Source organism: Cetorhinus maximus, chromosome 19 (assembly GCF_964194155.1).
Source record: "Cetorhinus maximus chromosome 19, sCetMax3.hap1.1, whole genome shotgun sequence".
NCBI lineage: Eukaryota > Metazoa > Chordata > Chondrichthyes > Lamniformes > Cetorhinidae > Cetorhinus > Cetorhinus maximus.
In genome coordinates this window covers 71,587,669-71,612,973 of record NC_135897.1, presented here as the reverse complement: position 1 = coordinate 71,612,973, position 25,305 = coordinate 71,587,669, and the positions used below count along the sequence as shown (strand labels likewise).

The window sequence follows — 25,305 nt, the reverse complement described above, 5'->3', positions numbered from 1 at the left end:
TTGTCCTTTCATGAGATATGAGCAGTGTTGATAAGGCCAGTATTTGTTGCCCATCCCTAATTGCATTTGAAAAGGTGGTCGTGAGCTCCTTCTTGAACCACTGCAGTCCATTTGGTGTAGGTACACCCACAGTACTGTTAGGAAGGGAGTTCCAGGATTTTGACCCAGCAACAGTGAAGGAACGGCGATATATTTTCAAATCACGATGGTGTGTGACTTGGAGGGGAACTTGCTGCCACATGTCTACTGCCCTTTTCCTTCTAGGTGTCAGAGGTCGCAGATTTGGAGGGTGCTGTAGAAAGAGGTTTGGCGAGTTGCTACAGTGCACTTTGCATATGGTGTACAGTGCTACCACAATACATCGGTGGTGGAGCGACTGAATGTTTAAGGTAGTGGTTGGAGTAGTGCATAATTAAGTGGGCTGCTTTGCCCTGGATGGTGTCAAGCCTCTTGAGAGTTGTTGGGGTTGCATTTATCAAGGCAAGTAGATAGTATTCCATCACATTCCTGACTTGTGTCTTGTAGATGGTGGATGGGCTTTGGGGAGTCAGAACATGAGTTACTCGCCACAGAATTCCCAGCCTCTGACCTGCTCTTGTGGCCACAGTTCTATATGGCTTATGTTTCTGGTCAATGGTAACCCCAAGGATATTGATGGCAGGGGATTCAGCAATGATAATGCCATTGGACGTCAAAGGGTAATAGCTAGATTCTCTCTTGCTGGAGATGGTCAATGCCTGGCATTCATGTGGTGTGAATGCTACTTGCTACTTATCAGTCCAAACCTAAATGTTGTCCAGTCTTGGACAAAGACTGAGGAATTTCAATGGGCCTGAATTCTGCAATCATCAGCAAACATCCCCACTTCTGACCTTGTGTTGGATGGAAGGTCATTGATGAGATACCTGAAGATGAATGGGCCTAGGACATTACCCTAAGGAACTACTGCAGCTATATCCTGGGACTGAGATGCTTGGCCTCCAACAACCAGAACCATCCTTCTTTGTGCTAGGAATGACACCAACCAGTAGACAGTTTACCCCCTGATTCCCATTGATTTCAATTTTGCCAGGACTCCATCGTGCCATACTCGAGGTCTCTCTGTTCCTGCATACGCTTTTGAATTATACCCTTCATTTTACATTGCCTCTCCATGTTCTTCCTACCAAAATGTATCCCTTCTCACTTCTCTGTGTTAGATTTCATCTGCCATATTTTTGCCCACTCCACCAGCCTATTAATGTCCACTTGTAGTCTATCACTATGCTCCTCAGTTCACAATACACTTGCAAATTTTGAAATTGTGCCATATACACTAAGTCATTAACATATATCAAGAAAAGCAGTGGGAGTGATATTGAAGCTCAGGGAACCCCGCCATATGCCTTCCTCCAGTCTGAAAATCCATCGTTCACAAATACTTTTATGATCCAGGGAGGTAGGACAAACCGTGTAAAATACATCTGGAGCAAGTGGGTTTCTGGGTTTTTGCTGTTGTTTCTCCCGTGGGGACAAATTTATCTCTTTGGTCGTAGCGAAGTGTGCAGCTTTTTAAAAACAATGTCATCAGACACCTTAGGAACAGTTGGCCAGTAATTTTTAAAAAACAGAGCAAAAGAAAGGAAAAAAAAACAACCAAAGAGAACCACATAGAAATAAAGAGAGATTAATCAGGAGTGTGCTCAGCTAGAGGGCTTGTTGGGCACCGGGACTGGGTGTATTATAGTTCTGAGGTACTTGCACAGGGTTTACTATAGTAAGGATACCTACCCTGGATGTATGATGGTAAATGGGCAATCAGACTGGGTGTATTATGATATGGATTCCCAGACTGGATGAATTACAGTAAGAATACCTGGACAGGGTGTATTATGGCATGGATTCCCAAACTGGGTGAGAATACCTTGATTGGGTGTATCATGGTATATAGGAACTCAGAATGGGCGTATAATGTCAAGGATACCTGGACAGGGTGTATTTCAGTATATAGGCAATTGGACTGAGTGTATTATGGTAAGGGTACCCAGACTGTGTGTATTATGGTAGGTTTACCCAGACTGGGTGTATTACGGCCTGGATACCTAGCTGTATTAGGGTACTCAGGCATTTGGGCTGGATGTATTATGGGAAGCGTACATAGACTCGTTGTATTAAATTACTGAGTATCCAGGCTGGTGTATTACAGTACTGGGTACTTAGACTGGGCGTATTAAGGTATTGTTTACCAAATACTGGATACTCGGAATGGGTATATTACAGTACTGGATATCTGGACAGGGTGTATTACAGTAAGTGTATTCCGACTGGGTATATTACAGTAGTGGGTCTTTGAACTGGGTGCTGGGCACCCAGACTGGGTGTATTACAGTAAAAGTACCTGGACTAGGTGTATTACGGTTCTCAGGCACTTGGACTAGCACTTGTTAAGTGTATCCAGACTCAGTATATTATGTTAGGGGATCTTTGAACTGCGTGTATTACAATACTGGCTTTCAGGCTGGGTGTATGATGATAATGGTACCCATACTGGGTGTATTACGGTGTCAGGTACCCACTCTGTATGTATTATGGTATCGAGTGCCCACACTGGGTGTGTTATAGTTTGGGGTGCCCATACTGGGAGCAATACAATTTAGGGTACCCTGCTTTCTACCCTTAATTAGCACATTCCTTTAGATAATATCACCACCTTCAACACCTCTTTGTTCTTTTGTCTGTGACATCTTTTGGTTACCTCCACCTATCACTGGCCCTTTACCTAGCTCTTCTTGTCCAAACACCCACCACCCCCCCGCCCCCACCCCCAAACCAGCTTTTATTTCACCCCTTTCCTATTTTTACTTAGTTCTGTTGAAGGGTCATGAGGACTCGAAACATCAACTGTGCTCTTCTCCGCCGATGCTGCCAGACCTGCTGAGCTTTTCCAGGTATTTTTGTTTTTGTTTTTGTTTAGGGTACCCATACTGGGTGTACTACAATAGTGGGACCCACACTGGGTGTATTGCGGTATGGGTAGCCGCACTGAGTATATTACGGTAGCGGGTAGCCACACTGGGTTTATTACGGTATCGGGTAGCCACGCTGAATGGATTGCGGCACACTGGGCGTATTGCGGTAATGGTACACGTACTGGATGTATTACGGTACGGAGGTAGCCTCGCTGTGTGTATTACGGTACCGGGTAGCCGCGCTGCATGTATTACGGTAGCCGCAGTGTGAGCCGGTGACCTTGCTGAGGGTTGTTTCGTTTCATTGGTGCCATGTACCGGGGTGTGAGTCGGGGTGTAACTGCCGCGCTGTGGAGGGCAGCTCCTCCCGTACTGAGGTAAGAGAGTGCGGAGAGAAAGCTGGGCCTCAGCTTAAAGGGAGGTGAGGGCTATCCAGGCTGTTGGCTGCTCTCTGGATAAGTGGTGCCTTTTTGTCTGGCAGGTTCAATATTCCAATCGCTTTTTCACTTTTACCATCATGCCCCAGGAGAAATCAATGTAATTTAATTGTAAATTTGATTTTTCATGAGCCAACTTTGGCACCTGTCATGGAGACGAAAATGGTATGCTTTAGAGATGCAGAGCTCTTTAATTATCTGCCTAGATTATAGAGTTGAGGCCATTAAAAAGAGTTTCAGATCCTGGTTAACGTGGTTGTAGGGAAGGGAATGTCATCATAGGAATAGGAGTGGGCCATTCAGCCCCTCCAACCTGTTCCTCCATTACTAGGTCATGAACTTATCCCCATTGACCTGCTTGGATTCATGTTCCTTTACCCCTACCAAACAAAAAAAATGAGCAGCTTTGACCTTGAAAATGTCAATTAGCCCAGCATTCAGATCTTTTTGTTAAGCAAAAAGATTAATCTTCATGTTAAGCAAGTGCTTCCTGATTTCGCTCCTAAGTGACCTATTTCTCATTTTCAGGTTCTGCCCTCTTGTTCTAGATCCCCCCACTAGGGGGAATAGTTTTTCTATGTCGACCTTGATTGAATTCATATTATTTTACAAAGGAGAGAACTTTCATTTATACGGTGCCTTTCACCCGCTCTGGATGTCACAAGGTGCCTTACTTACATCCATGAAATTTAAAACCTTTCCCACTGCAGCCAGCAAAATTCCAGCAAGTGGTTCATCCCTTCATGCTGACAAAACCATCCCCAGTGTTCCCTGTGATTGCAATTTCTGCCCCCCTGTTTTTCATGATGTCCCCCTTAATGACATTATCCATATATTTGCTGATAATACATAGCCATTATCTCTCCATCATTTCCAGTGCTGTATTAATTCCATTCCATTAACCTCCCTGTCCAACATCATCAAAATTCCACAGTCCCTTCCAACAAAGGATTGGGAAGACCAAAGCCATTGTCAATGGCTTTGCTGCTGATTCAAAATTGGTCTATTTGACCTACCTTGTGTCACCTCTCCTAATGTCCTCATGTCTGCCCTGGGACGATTGCGATTGTTTAACTTGGACTGAATATGAAACTGGATAAAATCAACAATATTTCAAGTTAAGAGTTTTTATTATGCAGATATTTCCATTACTTCAGGGTCGTGAAGGATGAGGACAAGACTCTCAGCTACAGCAGTTGTTTAATTTAGCGCCTATTAATTGGTTAGCAACTGGACAATAAGGGGAGTTAGTAACTGTAAGGTGCTTACACATGACTGCAGCACAACCCATTGAATGAAGACTGTCCTTCATTCAGCAGAACGTGTGTAACTGATGGCATTGTAGGTCCATGAACAACTGTCCTTTATGCACTGATTGTCCTTCCAAAATCTCAAAGACAGGATCACATGATACATGCTCGCCCTGCACCCCCATCTCTCCCCACCCCTGCCTGCCCTCAAACCGCCACCCCCCCCCCCCCTTGCTACCTGCCCTTGGCCCTCCCTCCACCACCAGTCCTCGACACGCGCGCACCCCCCCCCCCGCCCCCCAGTCCTCGGACCCCCGTACCTGGTTCGGCCTTTTCTCAGCCCTCCCGTTGCTTTGCTTTTCGAAGTACTCAGCAGGTCAGGTAGCACCTATAGTTTCAGGTCAATGAGCTTACATCAGAATTGGAAAGTTAGAGATGTAGTAGGTTTTAGGTAAGTACAGGGACAGCGAGATGATAAGGGCAAGGGACAGATCAAAAGGAGAGAGCCTGTGATAGGGTGGAAAGCAGGACAGGATGATGGTGCAAGGCAAAAGCAGACAGTAATGGGACAGATAAAGAAATAAATTATGGCTTTTGAGGAGGTGTAAATGGGAACTAGCAGAGTCATCACCAATAGCTGCCATCTGAAAAAATTTGAGAGGCTATGATCCGAAATTGTTGATCTCAATGTTGAGTCCCGAAAGCTGTAAAATTGCTTGTCCTGTTTACTCAGTATTTAATACTAAGTTTATAAGTTTGTTTTGGGATTGTCTGTTTAATTTAAGTTTAAAAAGGAGTAGTGAATGAGGCCATGTGACCTGCTCTGAATCCTGCTTCATAACAAACCTGGGTGGTTTGGTTGCTATGGGGATAGTGAGGCCCAGATTGATTTACTGGACTCCCTGAACTTACATAGACTGCAGCAGTTCAAGAAGGCGGCTCAACATCGCCTTCTCAAGAATGAGCAATAAATGCTGGCCTAGCCAGCGATGTTCACAGAATCTCACAATGCAGAAGAGGCCCTTCAGCCCATCGAGTCTGCAACGACATGTGAGAAACACCTGACCTACCTACCTACCTACCTAATCCCATTTACCAGCACTTGGCCCATAGCCTTGAATGTTATGACATGCCAAGTGCTCATCCGGGTACTTTTTAAAGGATGTGAGGCAACCCGCCTCCACCACCCTCCCAGGCAGCGCATTCCAGACCGTCACCACCCTCTGGGTAAAAAAAAGTTTTTCCTCACAACCCCCCTAAACCTCCCGCCCCTCCCTTTGAACTTATGTCTCCTCGTGACTGACCCTTCAACTGAGGGGAACAGCTGCTCCCTATCCACCCTGTCCATGCCTCTCATAATCTTGTACACCTCGATCAGGTCGCCCCCTCAGTCTTCTGTGCTCCAACGAAAACAACCCAAGTCTATCCAACCTCTCTTCATAACTTAAATGTTTCATCCCAGGCAACATCCTGGTGAATCTCCTCTGCACCCCCTCCAGTGCAATCACATCCTTCCAATAATGTGGCGACCAGAACTGCACACAGTACTCCAGCTGTGGCCACACCAAGGTTCTATACAACTCCATCATGACCTCCCTACTTTTGTAATCTGTACCTCGATTGATAAAGGCAAGTGTCCCATATGCCTTTTTCACCATCCCACTAACATGCCTCTCCGCCTGCAGAGATCTACCCGTGAAAGAAATTTTTTTTTAAACTGGGAGGAAGGTGCAAGATGTTTACACCTATGGACAATGGCAAAGGCATCAGTGATGACTGTGGGTAGACTGTTAATCTCCAAGTCTCTCAAGGAAGTGTTAGGAATGTCAGGTTTTGTAAACATATGAACGAACATATGAATCAGGAGCAGGTGTAGACCACTCAGCCCCTCAAGTCTGCTCTGTCATTTGATAAGATCGTGGCTGCTGTGATTGTGGCCTCAACTCCACTTTCCTGTCTGCCCCCTATTATGGTGACCAGACATCCTGGATTTTCACTCAATATCCCAGTGTCCCAACAGTTTGCTCAAAGTAGCTCATGTCCTGCGCAGCTTTTCCCTCTTTACATGAACCATATCAGAGATTTCTGTCAGCACTTGACCCTTTCGCACAGCACCAGCACCTCTCCTTTTCACTTCCCCTGCCCTCCCCTTTACCTCGCTCTCCATTTACTGCATTCTAACAATAGAGGTTTTCAGCCAGAAGCTACATTTTAAACTTGCAAACATAGCTCAAGTGTGGGAAATTTTGTTTGCACCCAGAGCCGCAAGCTGGAAAACATGCAGACGTTCAATCAGAAGTTTGGTTGAACGTGCCACAGCTCAACTGAACTTGCCTGCCTTTCTCAGCAATCGACTGGTGGTTTATCAATGGACACTGTCTGACCACCTCTTCAAGTATGGCTTGTGGTTGGTGGACACCGGTATCAATTTTCTGTCATCACCTGGAGGCTAATTCCCTCAGGGCTCCCAGGTGGTCATGGGGTTAGATTTTGGAGCCTCCTCCTATAAAGTACCCCCAGTAACCCTTATAAATGAACCAAGTGCCTCCTAAAGATCAGTGCCTTCCCTGCAGACTTCTAGCTCTCTCCCATTGGCCTCTAGCTACACCCCCCACTCCCCATTCTCCCCCACTGGCCTCTGGCTCCCCCCCACCCTCACAACTGGCCTTCGTCTCACCATTCCCACCCCCGACTCCCCTGTCCACCCCCGACTGACCTATGCCTCTCCCCCAACCACCCAACTGGCCTATACCTCTCCTCAACCTCCCCATTCTCCCTCCACTAGCTTCCATCACCACACCCCCCGCTCTTCCGCCTTCGCACCCCCCCCCACTCTTCCGCCTTCGCACCCCCCCCCACTCTTCCGCCTTCGCACCCCACCCGCTCTTCCGCCTTCGCACCCCACCCCCCGCTCTTCTGTCTTTGCACCCCCCCCCCCACTTCGGCCTTCGCACCCCCCTGCTCTTCCGCCTTCGCACCCCCCCCCCACTCTTCCGCCTTCGCACCCCACCCCATGCTCTTCTGTCATCTCCCCCCCCCCCCCCCCCCTCACCGGCGTCCAGCTCTCCTATTGCTCTCTTCCGCTGGCCTCCTCCGTTGAACCCCTGATTGGCCAATCAAAGAGTTCTGATGGAATGGCAAATCAAAGCATTTGAAAGGCGAACCAATCGGGGCAGCGAAAAGCTGTCCCTATAAGAACCAGTCCCTTTTGGATTTTGAAAAGGATTTTGCCCCTGGCACCAGCTCTGGATGCCGGCGAGAAGCATTTCTGCACATATGCGATCATCCTGTAACGGTTGGCGAGTGGACGGTATTCTGATTCACAGGGTGTGGCCAAGAGGGGCGTCTTTGGGTTTGCCAAAAGGTGACATTGAACTTCCGATTGAATGTCTGCATGCTTTCCAGCTTGTGACTCTGGGTGCAAACAAAATCTCCCACACTTGAGTTAAGTTCGCAAGTTTAAAATGTAGCTTCTGGCTGAAAGCATCTATTGTTAGAACCCAGTGTGCAAATGTAAATAAACAAGGCTTTTAAACAGAGATTGGTTTTACCACTGTGCATTGCACAGTAATTAGAGTGGAATAAAGGACCCTGTGACGTTGTGACAAATGAAGCCTTGATTCATTTTTCTGTTAAGAAAATGAGGCAAAAATGTAATTGAAATAAAAGTCTGTGGTTCGTAAATTATGCCTTCAATAATTGGGTTTCTTAATAAGGTTGCCAACTCAGCCCGTGCATCTTCTGGGAGATGTCATCACATGACCTACCTTCTACTGCCCCTCCCCAAGACTCCTGCCATGGGTCGCCCAACATGTACATCATCACAGAGCCCCACCTTTCCAAGGCTTTTCAATGCCTCCTGGTTTTAAGTTTTGAAAATCTGGTCACCCTGCCTTCTATAACCTTTGACTCCCTTGTCAATCAAAAATCTATTTAACTCAGCCTTAAAAATATTCAATGACCCAGCCTCCACTGCTCTCTGCAGAAGAGATTTCCACAGATTCACAACCCTCAGAGATGAAGAGAAATCTTCTCTCTCTGTCTTTTCCACAAGGGGAAGCATCCTTTCAGCATCCATCCTGTCAAGTCCCCTCAGGATCTTACATGTTTCAATAAGATCACCTCTCATTCTTCTAAACTCCAATGGATACAGGCCCAGCCTGTCCAACCTTTCCTCAAAATAACCCCTTCATCCCAGGAATCAGTCACGAACTTTTTTTGAACTAATAGTGGATTATATCCTTTTTTAAGTAAAAAGACCAAAACGGTACAGTTTTGTATAAGTATAAATGGTTATGCTTTAAACTGTCTATTTAATTTCAAGATAGAATGGAGTTGGGCACCTAAATTATAGCTAATTAGCATTTCTACCTGGATACAAGACCCGTGTAATTCACATTGCCATGGAGGTGGGCTTTGAGAGGGGAAGAGTCCATAGCAGCCATTGTTGTATCGGGCTACAGGGTTTATCTTAAGATATCCCCAAACCTCACAGACAGTCAGTCTGCAAGAACCTGAGAACAGAGAGAGAAATAGGTAGCTAATCTGTTTTGTTGACCATGCAGAATGCAGGTGGGAGCTCACACCAGATTGAAGAGACCAGGTTTGTGAGAATTTAAACGAGGCTGAAAGATTTGCCTTGCTTTGGCTAGAGGGAGGAATCTCCAGGGTAACCCTCAGTGTGGAAGTCATTTCAGGGATTAGAAGTTATCTGGCTGAAAAAGAAAGCAAGTCATCGGGCACTAAGAATAGCTTTGGACTAGTTCTTGGAGAATGAAGTGTGTACTTAAGGGACAGAGAAAAGTATAACCATGGCAGGGGATTTTTGATCATTATGAAGTTAAATGAGGGAATTTTTCTGTTGCTTAGAGTATAAGTTGGCAAATGAATAGTGTTCAGAAAATATTGTTTTTAGTTTGGTGGTTACAGTGAAAGCCTTAACTTGAAACCTTGTGTGATCCTTCCAGTTAGTAACTGAAACTTCAAATATCTTTTTGTATGTTATTGGTCTCTACTGGGGTCAGAACACCAGGTCCCAGATATTCTATTTCCCTCACTGTGACATTTTCAGCTCCCATTTTTAGCAACTTGCCATGCAGAAAAAAAGCCTAAGCATGGAAGAAGAAATCTAACTAATGGAAGACACACCATTAGCTGCCCTCGCACAGCAAATTATGGTCTGCATTTTTCCACACTGTAGCTTCATTTGAGTATATAAGGCAGAGGGTCGATATGTGGTCTTCCTTGCGTGTGCAAATAAGATGATTGTCCCTCTTAAATTTACTAATATGACCTGCCTTTCCTCTGTGAAATAATTGAGTCTAAAATGACTGTCCGCCTTCTGCCTCATGGACTTAAGTCCATGGAGAATTGTTAAAAATGTGTTTTCTTTCATTCTCCTAAAACTTTACTAGAAACTATTTTTAAATCCTGGGAATGATCATTATTTTTATTATCCTGTCTTTCAGTAGGGTGCAGCCAGCTATTTGCATCACAGCTGCTCGATCGCTTGCAAGCCAGCCAGTAGCGGTGAGTGGCTCTGTGTGTTGGAAGGCTTTCTGTTCCAAAGTGAAGTAGTTAAAGGTCATTGCAATACATGCAACGGCATTTTATAAAGTTATTATAAACTCCATATTATAACGGAATTTGTTCAGAGCGCTAGGTTGTTTACTGTGTAATTAAAAGTAGTAACACTCCAATGTCCGCTTTGTGGTGGAGACATGGGGTTGGGGGGGGTGTTGATAAGGGCATTACATTCTCTCCTATAAACCCACAGGGAAACTTTAAACAACTGTCTTAAGTGTTATGTTTGAGATGAGACTCTAAACTCAAGAATCTGACCACTAGTTCTTGAGATTTTACATTAAACTAAATGAAACATTTTATTAATTTATACAGGTTAAAATATATGTACACATGGCTACAAATTATTACGATCATAACTTTTAACAAATTCCCAAACTAATCTCCGTTAAGGCAACAGCAACCCATAGACTTAACCAAACACCAGGCAAAGCATTTCCGCCTTAAGAATTCAAAATGAGGTTCCTTTCACTGTGGAGCCAGTTGGAGGCATGCAGTTGCCTTTTGATCTTACATTGCCTCTGCCTGCACACGTGTAAACTACTGAAGTTATACCTACCAGCCCCAATGAATATTAATTCTCATTGTATCAACAGCCTCTTTGAACTTTACCTTTCAAAAATGAAACCCCTTTCACAGTACCAATTTTATTAGTAATATAAACATATGGGTTGGTATCTGCTAGATAGGCATCAGGTTTTAACCCCACTTCTTGAGTGCTCTATTCAAAAAATGCAAATGCACGCTATCTCTCTTACATATCAAAAATAGTACCCAGACTAGCTGGCTTTAATCCAATTAAGACATACTTGCAGAGTAAACCTCTATTTTAAAAGAAAGATATTTTCCAAAATATTTTATACATTAATAGTTTCATGACATAGCTCTCTGTGAAAGCAATGCTGTGCAAAATTGCATTCATTGAATACCATATTACCGCCTACAGACAAAGCCCTAGCTTGATGTCTATGTGCAAGAACGACGCCTGGATTTGATCGTGATAATCTGTCATGGGAAACAAGAATTAAATTTGTTCAACAGAACTTCTGGTTCTCTGTTCTGATGGTTAGGTGGCTGCCAAATTTTTACATTAGACAACGTGAAGAATGAGAAATTACAAACTAAGAAATTACAAATTAAGAATGTATGTGGCGGTGTGGGGTGCGGCAGGCGTGGTGAAAGAGAAGACTGAAATTAAAATGCGAAAAGCTGACAAAAACAGAGCCAAACAACTTACCTTTCTGTTTGACTAAAGCTAAAATTGAGGCTAAAGTTTACATTATATTTTTAATTTTGGAAATATAAATTTACCCAACATTGGAACTGGATATTGATTTGTGGTATTTTTTTGTAGAAGAGTTAAGCTCCCAGGATCTCTTAGCTAGAAGATGGTAGAGTTTGAATTGGAGAGGTTAGAACTTGCATTGTAACATTCATACAGAATGATCAAACAAATGTTTAACTGCGTTTCCAGCAGAATGGTTACAATGGCATCAGTCTGGAACACTGTTAACTCTGGTTTGTCTCCAGGTTCTATTGGGCTTTGAACATGCTTTGGAAGGTTTATAATACTTTATTTTCCCCTCAACTTCAAAGCAATAAAATGAATTTTAAAAGCTTTACAGGTTGTGTAAATATAATTTTTAGAATTTCCCCTCTTTTCTGTCTCAAGCATGCCTAGTAGTATTATCATTTCTCAGGATCACCCACTCACAAGCTGCCTGATCTTAGTGAGTCACCTGAGAACAGAACTGAGCAAAGAGTCACTTTTACAAGATTAGAAATGGAAGAGGAATTGATTTGTGGTGCTTGTGGCTATCTAATGATAAGAAAATGTTGGCAGAGCCTAAGATTTTCTTCCACGTGGCCGGGGTTGGTGAGGTTGGTTTTAAAGTAAGAAAAATGCTGAAATGGTAAAGACAAAACATGGATGTCAACCTTGGCTCAGTTGGTACCACTTTCGCCACTCGAGTCAAAAGGTTAAAAGTCCCACTCCAGAGACTTGAACGCATAATCTTGGTTGACACTTAAGTGTAACGCTGAAGGACTATTGCACTGTAGGGAAGCGCAATGGGATGAGATGTGAAACCGAAATTCTCTCAGGTTGAGGTAAAAGATCTCTTGCCACTATTTGAAGAAGAACAGAGGAGTTCTCCCAAGTGTCTTGATCAACACTGATCCTTCATTGAATATCATATAATATATTATGTGATCATTATCTCATTGCTGTTTATTGGAGCTTTCTGTGCACAAATTAGCTGCAGCATTTCCTACATTACAACAACACGTTTGGACTACTTCATTGGCTGTAACTCGCTTTGAGAGTTCCTAATGTAAAGGAAGGTGCTACACAAATGCAACTTTTTTTAAAAAAACATTTATAGCATTATAACTTTCTTATTATTTAAACCAGAGCAAAGGCAAAAGTGTCGTCATTACCGGGTGTGACACTGGATTTGGATTTTCCTTGGCACAACACCTGCATGAAAAAGGATTCAAAATATTTGCAGGATGCCTATTAAAGGTATGAATATTATTGTCTCTTAATTACACAAGGTTTGTGAATTGGCTTCAAAACAATGTTTTGTTCATAAAGCTTCTGATAAAAATAATTGGTTTAAAATAGGAAAAAATCCTCTCCTTTTAATATTTTAATGCTTTATCAAATAATAAAAGGAGCAAAACCTGTTGATGTTTTGCACAATATCATTAAAAGGCTGCTCCAGAAAAAGGACTGGAATGCTTTATCATAAGTAGCTCCTTATACAGAAAATAACTAATATATTTGACCCTAATGACTTTTACTATGCACTTATTTGTCTCCTGATGGGAGTTGTCCTATTTAAGGCAGACTGTAGCACTATCTAGCCAAGTGCTGTCATTCTTCCTCTCTGTTCAACCTGCTTCAGTGGCTTGTCTCTCAGTTGCTGAGAAGGAACTCTGGTTCAGGAAAACCTTTGGAGCTATAATTGTTAGAAAAATGCATTCTGCTGGCAACTTGTAAGAAACCTCAAGATAAAATACACAAGACTACAAAATAAATGTTTGGTCTTTCCAGTTACCAAGCAGATTTTTATTAAATCACAAGTGCAGCTAAATCATTGTCTTAGCAATTCCTTAAAAATATATATTACAGAGCGGCTAATGGTATATTGATCTTCACCCTTGATGAATGTGGCTCAGACTAATGACTGAAAAGTTTTCTTCTTATTGCAGCTTCAAAGGTTTTAAGTGGAAATTAATTAAAGTATTAGTTACTCAGTTTCTTGGGGCTATGGATTGATATATAAAATTGAAAAAACCAAGTTCTGGTATCTGCTCAGATTCAAATTTCTATTTCACCTGACTGTTTAAACAGATTTATGCTTATCCCTACTGGATTGAACTCAGCATTCCTGACAGGCAACTGAATTTTCAGAATGCTGACTGGAATACCAAAACAAAACTGAATACTTTGATTACTCTGGACACCGATATGATCTTATCCCTGAAGAAATTTTGCAAGTGGTAGAATATTATTTTTACTTTCACCTCCTTTTCCTGTGCTGAAAGCGTTAAATCCTGTTGGAGTAGAAATCAATAGCTGCTGTTTACCCTCTGGTACTTCACTCAAGGGGCAATGTGAACCTGAAGATCCTTTTACCATGAGCATGTCACAGCCAAGCCCAATCCTGCCTTTACCCAATGTCCATGTATAAATGCTTTGCAATCACTGTTTTGGATATGAGCCATATTAGTAGATTGGCCCAAGTCTAAGTGCAGTCCGTTCCGTTCTACGGTTGAACATTTTGACCATTATGTACCCAGTATTAAATGTCCTGCTGTGACAGGATTATTTCAGTGCTGTTTGATAGAAGAAGCAAAGATTACATGTAATCAAACCAATGCTAACTTTCTCTTCCTTTCTTAGTGTGGAAGGTAGTTCATCTTCACTTCATGTTCATCTTCACTTCATATTGTCCTCAGTTAATGTGAGCATCACGGGTTGAACCTGTGGGAAATCTGAGACATTATTTCGAAGGAGTGTGGGGGAGTTATCCTCAGTGTCCTGAGCAATATTTATCCCTCGATTAACACAAATATCTTGCTTGAGTTGCACTACTTCATAAGGATGAATTAAGCTGCTGTGATTGTAGAATTGTGACTGTGCTAGAGATGAATTACAATCTTATACAGATTCTGCACTAATGGTAAATTTCTGCTTTCAGGATAAAGGTGGGGAAGGGACAAAGCAGTTGGAGGATATGAAGAGTGATCGGATGGTTGTTGTCCAGTTAGATGTTTGCAAAGATGAAGAGGTGGCAAGAGCAGTGGAGTTTGTGAAAGAACATTTAACAGATTCTGAAAAGGGTCAGTTGGTTTTAAGAACCCACCTATACAGCTTCTTTAAATAGAGTTTATGGTGAATATTTATGTGCAAGCCAATAATATTTAGAAATTTTAGAATTTTTAAAAAAATTATCTGCAAATACTGTTTTCAATACAGAATTGCTTCTTTCAGTCAGGAGGAAAGTACATTCAGGACATACTTCTACACTGCTCTTGTCTATGACGTTCTTATAAATAGAAAGAAAAATTAGCATGGGTGGAAGGAGGAATCCTGTTCAGCTCCACATGTGTGCCGAGGGTGTATTTGTGTGTATAGAGCTGTGGAAGAATAGTAAAAAGAGAGAATTTTTTTGGTTAAAAATACTCTCCTTTTTTTGCATTAGTGAATGCCAATTTTGTCACAACATAACCATCTGTGGCTAAGCTCTGGTGATTCCAGTTTTTGATATTCTGTAATCTGAAGTGGCTGTGTAGAGTCATATTGCAACATCACATTGGGTGGGAGCACTGAAGCTACCTGGCTTAGGAAAACCATGCCACAAGCAGGGTGTGGTTTGTTCTACTGTTTGTATTGGTACCAGTCAGAGACACACCAGGATCCTGTGAGCAATTGACACCACTGAAGAAACCTGCTAGGGGGAGAGACCCTACCTTAAAGATTTCCACGTCAGTGAAGAATTTATTTTTGTTAATTATCCAGTAAATGTTTTCTGATATGAAAAGTGGAAGCATTTCCTTTCTCTTTTTAGGTTAAGTACTATTGTCACTAATGTCAGTTCAGCCATGACTGAAATATTTCAAAACAGTAATTGCTTCCTTTGATTAGGTCTTTGGGGTCTGATTAACAACGCTGGTATCTCCACCTTTGGGGAAATAGAGTTCACCACCTTGGATACCTATAAGCAGGTTGCAGAGGTTAACCTATGGGGAACTATCCGTGTGACCAAAGGTTTCCTTCCCTATATTCGTAGAGGAAAAGGTGAGTGAAGATGAGCTTGAGGTGTGCGTGTGTGTGCATGCGCTGTGGGTAACACAATTGGATTGGACAATACACTATTTGCATAAGTGGCCTTCCAGTGCATTGATTTATGGCAGTTGATTTTAATCTGCTGGCGAGATGATTGCATCTAGGGTATCCAGAAATTTGGATGATGCTAATTGAGTAATGGGCATCAGGAATAAGGGTATGTTCCTCTGAGTGGCGTCTAGTGACCAGGAAAACTTCACAGCCTCAATGGAGGTAAATGGCAAAGCAAGCATTGTTTCCAAAATCTGCCAGTTGTGGAGACACAAATTAACAACTTCTCCAGAACTGGGACTTTGTTGTACATCTCTTCCACACTCATCAGAGCCCTGCATCACCATAATTTCATACATGAATTAGAAGGTTGTGGGTTCAAGTCCCACTCTTGGACTTGAGCACAACACCAGGGCAAACATTCCACTGGAAGAGTATTGCGCTGCCAGAAGTGCTTTCTTTCAGATGAGACGTTAATCCGAGGCCCATCTGCTCTCTCAGATAACATAAAAGATCCTGTGACACTATTTCGAAGGAGAGCAGGGGAGTTATCCCCAGTGTTATAGGATCTCTGAGATGCTTGGGCAACTGGGATGGCAAATAGACAAGGGTTCCAGTCAGAAAGAAACATAGAACCACAGAAAATATGAGCGGGAGTAGGCCATTCGGCCCTTTGAGCCTGCTCTGCCATTCGTTATGATCATGGCTGATCATCCAACTCAATAGCCTGCTCCCACTTTCTTCCCATACCCTTTAATCCCTTTCGCCCCAAGAGTTATATCTAACTCCTTCTTGAAAACATACAATGTTTTGGCCTCAACTACTTTCTGTGGTAGCAAATTCCACAGGCTCACCACTCTCTGGGTGAAGAAAATTCTCCTCATCTAGGTCCGAAATGGTCTACCCCGTATCCTCAGACTGTGACCCCTGGTTCTGGACTCCCCCATCAGGAAACATCCTTCCTGCATCTACCCTGTCTAGTCCTGTTAGAATTTTATAGGTTTCTATGAGATCCTCCCTCATTCTTCTGAACTCCAGCGAATATAATCCTAACCGACTCAATCTCTCCCCATATGTCAGTCCCGCCATCCCAGGAATCAGTCTGGTAAACCTTCGCTGCACTCCCTCTATAGCAAGAACATCCTTCCTCAGATTAGGAGACCAAAACTGCACACAATATTCTAGGTGTGGTCTCACCAAGGCCCTGTACAATTACAGCAAGACATCCCTGCTCCCGTACTCAAATCCTCTGACTATGAAGGCCAACATACCATTTGCCTGCTTTACCGCCTGCTGCACCTGCATGCTTACCTTCAGCGACTGGTGTACGAGGACACCCAGGTCTCTTTGCACATTCCCCTCTCTCAATTTATAGCCATTCAGACAACAATCTGTCTTCCTGTTTTTGCTACCAAAGTAGGTAACCTCACATTTATCCACATTATACTGCATCTGCCATGCATTTGCCCACTCAGCTTGTCCAAATCACACTAAAGCATCTCTGCATCCTCCTCACAGCTCACCCTCCCACCCAACTTTGTGTCATCTGCAAATTTGGAGATATTACATTTAGTTCCCCCTCTGAATCATTAATATATTGTGAATAGCTGGGATCCCAGCACAGATCCTTGCGGTAACCCACTAGTCACTGCCTGCCATTCGGAAAAAGACCCGTTTATTCCTACTCTTTGTTTCCTGTCTGCCAACCAGTTTTCTATCCATCTCAATACACTACCCCCAATCCCATGCGCTTTAATTTTACACGCCAATCTCTTATGTGGGACTTTGTCGAAAGCCTTCTGAAAGTCCAAGCAAACCACATCCACTGGCTCCCCCTCATCAACTCTACTAGTTACATCCTCGAAAAATTCTAGTAGATTTGTCAAGCATGATTTCCCTTTCTTAAATCCATGCTGACTCTGTCCAATTCTGCCACTGTTTTCCAAGTGCTCAGCTATTAAATCTATTATAATGGACTCTAGAATTTTCCCCACTACCAACGTCAGGCTGACTGGTCTATAATTCCCTGTTTTCTCTCTGCCTCTCTTTTTAAATAGTGGGGTTACATTAGCTACCCTCCAATCTGTCGGAACTGTTCCAGAGTCTATAGAGTCTCAGAAGATGACCACCAATGTATCCACTATTTCTAAGGCAATTTCCTTAAGTACTCTGGGATGTAGATTATCAGGCACTGGGGATTTATCGGCCTTCAATCCCATCAATTTCCCCAACACCATTTCCCTACTAATACTGATTTCTTTCATTTCCTCCCTCTCACTAAATCCTGTCTTCCCCAACATTTCTGGTTTGTTACTTGTGTCCTCCTTTGTGAAGACAGAACCAAAGTATGTATTTGGTTGGTCAGCCATTTCTTTGTTCCCCATTATAAATTCCCCTGTTTCTGACTGTAAGGGACCTACTTTTGTCTTCACCAATCTTTTTCTCTTCACATACCTATAGAAACTCTTACAGTCAGTTTTTATGTTCCCCGCAAGCTTACTCTCGTACTCTATTTTCCCCTTCTTAATCAATCCCTTGGTCCTCCTTTGCTGAATTCTAAACTGCACCCAATCCTCAGGTCTGTTGTTTTTTTAGCCAATTTGTATGCCTCTTCCTTGGATCTAATACTATCTCTAGTTTCCCTTGTAAGCCATGATTTGGCTACCTTTCCTGTTTTACTTTTGCGCCAGACAGGAATAAAAAATTGTTGCAGTTCACCCATGCGCTCTTTGAATGTTTGCCATTGCCTATCCACCGTCATCCCTTTAAGTAAACATTTCCCACTCCATCACAGCCAACTCGCGCCTCATACCATCGTAGTTTCCTTTATAAAGATTCAGGACCCTAGTCTCAGAATCAACTACGTCACTCTCCATCTTAATAAAGATTTCTATCATATTATGGTCGCTCATCCCCAAGGTGCCTCGTACAACTAGATTGCCAATTATTCCTTTCTCATTACACAATACCCAGTCTTAGGATGGCCTGTTCTCTAATTGGTTCCTCTACGTATTGGTCCAGAAAACCATCCCGTATACACTCCAGGAATTCCTCTAAGGTATTGTTACTAATTTGATTTGCCCAAACTATATGCAGATTAAAGTCACCCATAATTTCAGATGTTCCTTTATTGTCTCTAATTTCCTGTTTAATGCCATTCCCAACATCACCACTACAGTTTGGGGGTCTATATACAACCCCCACTAACGTTCTTTGCCCCTTAATGTTTCTCAGCTCTATCCATACAGGTTCCACATCGTCGGAGCTAATACCTTTCCTCACTATTGCATTAATTTCCTCCTCTTTAACCAGCAATGCAACTCCACCGCCTTTTCCTTTTTGTCTGTCCTTCCTAAATACTGAATACCTCTGGATGTTCAGTTCCCATCCCTGGTCACCCTGCAGCCATGTCTCCGTAACCCCGACTATATCATACCTGTTTACATCTATTTGCGCTGTTAATTCATCCACTTTATTGCGTGGTCACTTACCTACTTTCTATTCTGCCACTAAGCAATGAGCCATAGCCCTGTAGAACTGGCTGCCATGCAATGGGAAATGAACACGTTGCCATCTCTCAAAATGACAGCATGTCTACACCCTCATGGTTCCCTTGACCCAATGTCTGCGCTGGTGCCAGAAAATCAACTGGGCCATACAGTCATGTTTACTGTAAACAGTTTCATCACTCTCGCTATAGACAAGCAGCAGCATAAGGCTAGGGGTGTAGGGTTTGTACAGATCGTAAGATTCCCCAAAACTTATGTTACAGATACCCACTGTGGCAGCTTGGAAGGAGCTGAGGCAAAGAGTTTGAGGGCTGCAGTGACCTTGGCTGAAACAAGCACTAGCTATGGAAGTTTGTCATAGATCTTGTTTTATGAAGTAACAGAACTCCGATAGCCTCCCTCGTGAATTACTGCTTCCTTATGCATTGGCTCTTGAACTGCTGGTGTGTTATCCTGGGCCTATACACTCTGGAAGGTCAAAGGTTCCTGAATGTCTTCCTCCTGCAGGGGCAGCTCTTGTGTTCACACTCCTCCTAAGTCACCTCCTGTTCCCCTAGAGGGAATTGCCAGAAGTCCCTCAAGAGTTGGAAATGTTCTGCCACCAACATAAGCACTGGTCTATGTAGTCAAAAACCACAATGTAATAGAAGCAAAATATTTCCCAAACATTCCAATCTTTTACCTGTGAGCAGAGAAGGATTATTTAAATATTATGGCCACCTCCCAACTTATACTGCCTGTTTGTCGGCAGGTTAAGGAAGTGACATGAGTAATATGGGTAGAGACCAAAATGGCTTCCAAGTGATAAGTGTGTGTTAGGACCCTAACTTTGAATAGTCTTCTGCTTGTTTTGTGTGGGAGCACTGGCTGCCTACCTTGGGTGGCAAGGGTGCAATTAGCGATTTCAGAATTTGCATCTTGCTACAGGTTCTTTCATGTTAATGAACCCAGAGATAATGAGACAAAAATCACCCCATGATAAGCTGTGATGTCCAAGTTCGTATAAGAAGCCCTTTCTCACCAGAGATGCTCACTAGGCAAGTTTGGAAAGAATATGGATACTTGAGTTCCTCATTAATGATTGTGAACAAGTTTACCTGAGTTTGCTAACCAGCCTGCCCTTAAAGAGTTTGTTTTCACAAATTCATTATCAGCTTTGTATTGCATTGATGAGAGAGTCTATTTGGAATAAATTTCTCTTTGAAAGTTATTAAATTAGTATTGTTAAATCAATCTAATGCCTGCATTAGCGGGTGATTCTTTTCAGAAATCATTTGATCCTATTTGTAAATTCATCCGCTGTTCATGGAGGGATAGGGCACAATTTCTTTCCCAAAATCCATTCACCCTGATCCAGCCTTTTCACCGAGAAGGAGTTAAAACAAGGGAAAATAAATCTGATCTATACAATCATTTCTCACTGTGTCCATTCAAGTTTAGATTAGTGGTACCCTGAAAATGGAACAATCTTGTTGGAAATTATGCTAGGGAAATGGCTATGAAAGCAAGAGGATAAAACTTTACAAATAAGTGCTTAATTATTTTTTGTTTATTTAATAGACTCATTATTATGTGTAAATGTATTGTGGGTTATACTTTAAAACTTTATACCAGATGAAATACTGATTACAACAATCCACCTAATGCAACCTTTATGTGGTGTTCTGAAGTATTAATAAAGTATAAACTCTCCTCATTTACTAATAATGCAATGTTTTATTCTCATTTTAATTTTATTCATTCTTGTGGAAAGGTCGTGTGGTTAACATCACAAGTATGCTGGGACGGATGGCCAATCCTGCTCGTTCCCCTTATTGTGTCACCAAGTTTGGAGTGGAGGCATTCTCGGACTGCTTGCGCTACGAGATGCACCGCTGGGGTGTTAAAGTTAGTGTTGTTGAACCTGGTAACTTCATAGCCGCTACCAGTCTTTACAGTCCTGAACGTGTCAAAATGATCACAGAAAAAATGTGGAAGGACCTGCCGGACATTGTCCGTAAGGATTATGGGAAGGAATACTTTGATCAACAGATTTCAAAAATGGAATCTTATGTTGGGGGTGGTTCGTCAGACACATCAATAGTGATTAACGATGTCACGCACGCACTGACCTCTGCATCCCCATACACCCGCTACAATCCAATGGATTACTACTGGTGGTTGAGAATGCAGATTATGACTCACTTTCCAGCTGCTATATCTGATCGAATATACATTCATTGAAGTGATTGTAAACAGAGAACTTGTATGTTAAGAATGCATTGTACCTTCTTACTGATCAAAATAATATATGACGATTATGGCAGTGTTTAAATATAATATTTACACAATGGAATCACTGAACAGAATGTGCTGTTCTATAAACTCTTGTTAGTGATTATCATCACTTGAATATTTCCGGTTCTAACCAATTATTATAGTGGTTGTGGCCACTGTTCAGGTACCAAATTTGCAAATCTGCTCCATGATGACACAGAAGGTACAAGCCCTGATCTGGTGTCAGAAATGCAGTTTTGTCAATTACTCAGGGAGGCTGTTTCACACCTCATAACCTTAATTTTGAATGGAAAGCAGAATTAAGTCTTGCTCAAAAAATGCTGGGGGAAGGTACTTAGAAACTCGAACATTTTCCTTAATGTTTTAAGAATGCTGATACCAATGCCTGTATTGTACAACCATCTGCCAACCAGGAGCTAACCTCCACAAGTGTGAGAAAGCAATTGTAGCTAAGTGGTTTAGATTGGGTATAGCAGTCTGGGAATTGATTCACTAGTTATCAGTCTCATACTTATATCGCATTAGTGTCACATTACATATTTGTTCTGGTGGAAATTCGAGCACTTTACTACATTGAAAAACCCAGACTGCACTATGTTTTCATGTGACTGCATATATTAAGATCTGTTCAGGCTCCTTGAAAGACTTGAGTTTGAAGTAAATTGTGTAGATTTTATTTTTGACATGCCTTTTTACACTTAGCCAAGCATTTTAATTAGTGTTTTTTTAAAATAAGTGGAATCGCATCCCCTGAATTGGTGCTGTATAAGTTAGCCAGACATCTTGATTATGGGTATGATTTGTTTGCATTTAAGGGAACTTCAGTGAAATTGTATAAATTAACATTTTTAACAAACCTGAAGGTGCTGATCTATAGCATTTATTTATTGGGATTAAATTGAAAAGTTGCCTTTGTCTCTATTCTATAAGATCACTTCAAAACTAGTGTTTAAAAATGTTTTTTGGTTAATTATATTTAAGGTTCCCAGTTGACTCATCAGAAAGCAAATAAAATTGCACTGAACAAAACATTTTGGATTGGGTGTTTATTTTGATAGCACAGAAAAGACACTGGAAATTCTAGAGGAAAGTGAACATATCACCAAGTGTTTCCTATAATTTTGCCATAGCTTATTTTTTTCAAAACCTACCTGCATAATCATAACCAGAAAGTAGTGAGCCAGGGGCTAATGCTCATCCCTTTTGTGATAGTACATTTTCAAACCCAGCTTCTGCTCATTTTGTACTAAAAATATTTGTGACTCTATAAACACTCAATTTTGTGAGTCAAAAAACTGGCTAAAGTAAATGACAACATCAAAACCAAGACACTTAATTGTAATGTCTGGTTACTGCTGCTATAAATAACATGCACAATGATTTTAGCAATCTCACTTCACCTCCCAATTGAGTGCATTTTCACATCAAGATTTGCCTTTAATTCTACAGATTTACAGTGCAGTTCTTTTCAAAATTGGATTCTTCAAGCACCATCATCAGTTTCACTTAGCAGCTGCCTTACATGCTGATGAGCAAATATAGTATTTAATGTGTAGCTAATGGAGTACACTGGTTCTTGATGTTAAAAGTGGCAGCTGGGATTGTGACCTTGTTACGGTCAACATTCAAGAAGAGGGGAAATGGTTGATTCCCGTAATCATGCAGTGAAACCTACTAGAGAAGAAATGGGAAGTAAACTCGTGCACCGCTTTTGGCACACATCAGGATTCATTGCCTTGGTGTATGTACTTTTTCCTCTTAAAAACTAAGCACTATTTTATTTATTGATCTTTTCCCCCTGCCTATAGATCACTTCTAATTGAGAGGACAGACTAGTCATTTGCTGTCAGACTTTCTTCAATAACTCTTCATGACTGATGGATGCACAAGTTATTGACCCTTCATTATTTTTTTCTCTTTTCAATTTTTCTTTTTTCTCCTTTTACTCCTTGTTGGAGTATGGTTCCACTGGCACCATGGCCCCTCCAGTCTGAATCTTGATTACCAACTGAGAAGTAGAAAAGTGAGTACACAACTGCATTTACAGTAATGGTTGCCGGATCTCATCTCTCAGCTGCTGTGGCACAATTTGTCACAACTGTCAAAATGTGAGCATAGTTTTCCAAACAGGTTGTTGAATGTGGATTGGCCTGAAGCCTCCTCAATGAGATGGAAGCTGTTTTTTTCAGCTTTTTAGTTACAAAGCATCAACCAGGCAGGGAAAAACCTCAAGGAAGAGCTGCGTAATTGTCACAACACTGAGTTAACACAATGTGGCAGAGGTATGTGCCCTACTGGAGTGTCCTCGTCACTTGTCAGTTTATATTCCTTTCCTAACCAAGGATGCCGTGTTCTATTGCAGTTTACCTATTGCCTCCTGGTTCAGATCAGCTAATTTCATTTTGGCCATGGACTGAAGTGAGTCTGTTTAGCTCAAATGTTCACTGAAGAAAACCTGAGAAGCATAGCTCGTCCTTCCTTTACAAGGAAACACCTACCATTCACAACAATCCTGCTTCTCCCCCCCACCCTTAAACCAGATACTGGGAAGGTTGAGAGAATTTGAGCTTTTAAATCATGAGGGTTTTGATAGAGAATAGGTAAGACTATTTCCTTTGTTAGGAAGTGAGTGATGAGGGAACAATAATTTAAAGTTGTTGGAGAGTGAAAAGCGAGGTTTGGAAAAATCTTTTATGGAGTGTTGCTGGAGCTTGAAATGTTTTGCTGTAGAAAGTGGTTGAGTCAGAGACCATGGCTTCCTTAAAGCAATATTTGATAAATGTTTGAAGCATAGGAAGATAAAAAGCTATGGCAGAGCGCAGAGTCGCAGAACTAGTTAAGTCAACACAGACCTGATGGGCTAAATGGCCTCCTTTTGTGGTTCTATGTTGATGAAAACTCCATATAGGAAATCAGTTTGTATTCCAATGATCTCCTGGCCAGCTTCCAACTTAGGATCAGCTTAAGTTTATGGAAGATAAAAAAAACCCTGCTGCCCACATTGTAACTTGCATCAGGTCCTGTTCATGCAGCACTCCTGCGCCTGCTGACCTACGTTGACTTTCTGTCCTGCAATGGCTATATTTTAAAATTCTCAACCTTGTTTTCAAATTCCTCCATGGTTGCACCTCACCCTATCTTTGTAACCTCCACCATCCCTATAATTCGCTAAGATCTCAGCATGCTGGCCACTGCATCACTGTTGACAACTGCGTCATCAGCTACCAAGACCTTAAGATAAGGAATTCCACCATAAACCTCTGCCTCTCTATCCCTCTTCCATTAAGAACAACTTCTTTGATCAAGCTCTTTGTGACCTTTCTTTATATCATCTTGTATAGCTTGGTGCCATTTTTTTTATTCATTCACGGGATGTGGGCTTCACTGGCTGGGCCAGCATTTATCACCCATCCCTAGTTGCCCTGGAGTAGGTGGTGGTGAGCTGCCTTCTTGAACCGCTGCAGTCGATGTGGTGTAGGTACACCCACAGTGCTGTTAGGAAGGGAGTTCCAGGATTTTGACCCAGCAACAGTGAATAGATAATATATTGGTAATGTATTTTCAAGCCAAGATGGTGACTGACTTGGAGGGGAACTTCCAGGTGGGGGTGCTCCCACCTATCTGCTGCCTTTGTCCTTCTAGATGGTAGTGGTCGTGGGTTTGGAAGATGCTGTCGAAGGAGCGTTGGTGAATTCCTGCAGCGCATCTTGTAGATGGTGCACAGTCCTGCTACTGTGTGTCAGTGGTGGAGGGAGTGAATATTTGTGGATGTGGTGCCAATCAAGTGGGCTGCTTTGTCCTGGATGGTATCAAACTTCTTGATTGTTGTGGGAGCTGCACTCATCCAGGTAAGTGGAGAGTATTCCATTGCACTCCTGACTTGTGCCTTGTAGATGTTGGACAGGCTTTGGGGAGTTAGGAGGTGAGTAACCCGTCGCACGATTCCTAGCCTCC

General features: G+C 42.3%; 1 protein-coding gene across 2 annotated transcripts; it reads left to right on the top strand.

The window, feature by feature from the left end:
• The first annotated feature begins 3,190 nt into the window (after window positions 1–3,190).
• On the top strand, window positions 3,191–22,380 carry LOC144693903 (D-beta-hydroxybutyrate dehydrogenase, mitochondrial-like). Of its 2 annotated transcripts, none has more exons than XM_078564088.1 (6): window positions 3,191–3,325; window positions 10,104–10,164; window positions 12,632–12,742; window positions 14,427–14,568; window positions 15,374–15,526; window positions 20,828–22,380. In XM_078564088.1, exons 1-6 carry the CDS (start codon window positions 3,261–3,263, stop codon window positions 21,295–21,297), a joined length of 1,002 nt encoding a protein of 333 aa, XP_078420214.1. In that variant the 5' UTR covers window positions 3,191–3,260; the 3' UTR covers window positions 21,298–22,380. The 2 variants fall into 2 exon arrangements, with proteins under 2 accessions (XP_078420214.1, XP_078420215.1); XM_078564089.1 differs by having other exon boundaries at window positions 3,209–3,325; window positions 10,107–10,164.
• The last annotated feature ends 2,925 nt before the right edge of the window (window positions 22,381–25,305 follow it).